General features: G+C 49.6%; 1 protein-coding gene across 1 annotated transcript; it reads left to right on the forward strand.

Moving 5' to 3' along the window:
* The first annotated feature begins 822 nt into the window (after window positions 1–822).
* LOC143023925 (uncharacterized) lies at window positions 823–1533 on the forward strand. Its single transcript, XM_076182596.1, has one exon. The coding sequence runs from the start codon at window positions 823–825 to the stop codon at window positions 1531–1533; it is 711 nt and encodes a 236-aa protein (XP_076038711.1).
* Window positions 1534–2387: the final 854 nt, after the last annotated feature.

Raw genomic sequence — 2387 nt, forward strand, 5'->3', positions numbered from 1 at the left:
CAAGTTGGTGGTAGGATCCCTGGAGATTCGTCCAAATTTAGAGGCATCTCCCAAGATCATATCCATCTTTTGTAAGTACTCACACTTTGGCAGGAGAACGAACACAGGAGATTTGTCGGCTCTTCTTATAACAATGTCTTCGTTTTCCCGGAGTTCTGTAGCGGCTTTCTTCAGGCTGGCATCAATCAGACGACTCCTATAGGAACCTCGAGATTGACTTGCTTCGGCCAACAATTCGACAGAAAGGTTGGGGGAAGTAGAAACTTTACCCTCGTGTTCTAGAGCGTAGATGTTCTCAAGGAGAACCTCTATCTCCACTCTCTTCTGGTGAGGGCTGGGCTTTTTTAGGGCATGACAGTTGAGGCTCGAGGTTCCTATAGGAGTCATCTGATTGATGCCAGCCTGAAGAAAGCCGCTAGAGAACTCCGGGAAAACGAAGATATTGTTATAAGAAGAATTCCTCTTCTCTCACACCTCCTTGCATGTTGAAGTTCAAACCCTTAGACAAGACCTTGGTCTCGGGTTGACTGAGTGGTCTACTCGAGAGGTTCCTAACCCACCTTTCCGGCTCCTGCCGCCTAGTGTCTAATAATGGCGGCAGGAGCCGGAAAGGTGCATGTTGAAGTTCAAACCCTTAGACAGGACCTTGGTCTCGGGTTGACTGAGTGGTCTACTCGAGAGGTTCCTAACCCACCTTTCCGGCTCCTGCCGCCTAGTGTCTGATAATGGCGGTAGGAGCCGGAAAGGTGGGTTAGGAACCTCTTGAGTAGACCACTCAGTGAACCCGAGACCAAGGTCCTGTCTAAGGGTTTGAACTTCAAGATGCAAGGAGGTGTGAGAGAAGAGGAATTCCTGGCTGCGGTGGAAACGGGAGTCAACTTGATGACGTGCAGTGAGGAAGGTAAACAGGACACAAGGATGCGCATAGTGGGAGCACTGGGGAGACCAGTGCGGGGACATAATCTCACTACGGAGGAGACCAAGGCTTTGACAGGCTTAAGACGAGATCGGTCCATAGTGATACTGTCGAGTGACAAAGGCAGATCGACGGTGGTTATGGACAAGAGCGACTATGAAGGTAAGGCCATGACACCACTTCAGGACATGAAGACTTACGAAGTAGTATTAGCAGACCCCGCTGCTAAGTTGCAGAGGAAAGTGGAGGGAGAATTGAAGAAATTAAAAGAGGCGAGGTTAATTACGGAACGGGAATGTACCAGGATGAGGCCGGGGGACTCCACGATCCCCAAGTTTTATGGACTTCCCAAGGTGCACAAAGAAGGGGTACCCCTAAGGCCCATTATTGCTTTCAGGGGCTCGTCTACTTACAAGTTGGCGAGGGATTTGGCCAAAGGTCTGAGGCCTCTAGTGGAAAGCTCAGAGAGGATGCTTAGCAACTCGGCAGACTTCGTAGAGAGACTTAGAGGAGTCAGCTTGGGTGAGGATGATTGCTTGGTGTCGTTTGATGTCAAAGCCATGTTGACGTTATTACCACAGGGTCTAATAAGGCAGGCTGCTATGTCAAGGGTGTAGGGTAACCTCGAATTCCTAGATAAGTCAAAACTGACGGCAAAGGAATTGATGGGGCTGGTCTATTTGTGTCTGGACTCAACCTTTTTCAAGTTCAGGGATAAAATATTTCATCAAAAGGTTGGGACGCCTATGGGCTCTCCAATTTGGGTGGTTTTGGCGGAAATGGCCATGCAGCGCTACGAGGAGGAGGTATTGGAGGATGCGCCACCTTCATTGAAATTATGGGTAAGGTACGTGGATGACGTTTTTGTCGTTATGAAGAAAGAAGACGTGGAACCTTTCCTCGAGCGACTGAATACAAAGAATGAAGCCATCCAGTTTGAGATGGAGAAAGAGGAGAAGGGTCAATTGCCATTCCTGGATGTCATGGTGACGAGAAGCGGGTCCACACTGATGACGGGGGTTTATAGAAAGGACACCCATACAGACCGGCTTCTGGACTATGGCAGCTGTCATCCGGCCACCCACAAAAGAAGTGTGATCAAGACGCTGTGGTCTAGGGTGGAAAAGGTGTGTTCCACGGAAGATAGCAAGAGGAAGGAGAGGAGTCACCTGAAGAAGGTATTTAGGGACAAGGGCTACCCGAATTCGGTGGTAAAGAGGTGGACGACACGACAACAGAGGGTAAGGATGGACGACAGACGACCGGACGCGGTGTTGTAATAGCACACAAACCGAGGAACACGCTACATAGGGCCTTGACCAAAATTAAGGACACGGTGAGCCAAGCGAACCGAATAGGGGTGGTTTATGACATTAGGTGTAAGGACTGCGAGACACATCATGTTGGGGAAACTAGCAAGAAATTAGCGACAAGACTGCTAGAACACCAGAGGGCTGTCGGTAGGAAGGAC

Source organism: Oratosquilla oratoria, unplaced genomic scaffold, assembly GCF_046742065.1.
Source record: "Oratosquilla oratoria isolate Oo_2021 unplaced genomic scaffold, ASM4674206v1 SCAFFOLD71, whole genome shotgun sequence".
NCBI classification, from domain to species: domain Eukaryota; kingdom Metazoa; phylum Arthropoda; class Malacostraca; order Stomatopoda; family Squillidae; genus Oratosquilla; species Oratosquilla oratoria.

Excerpts from the sequence above, each read along its gene's own strand:
- LOC143023925 (XM_076182596.1), top strand. The coding sequence starts at position 823 with ATGCAAGGAGGTGTGAGAGAAGAGGAATTCCTGGCTGCGGTGGAAACG.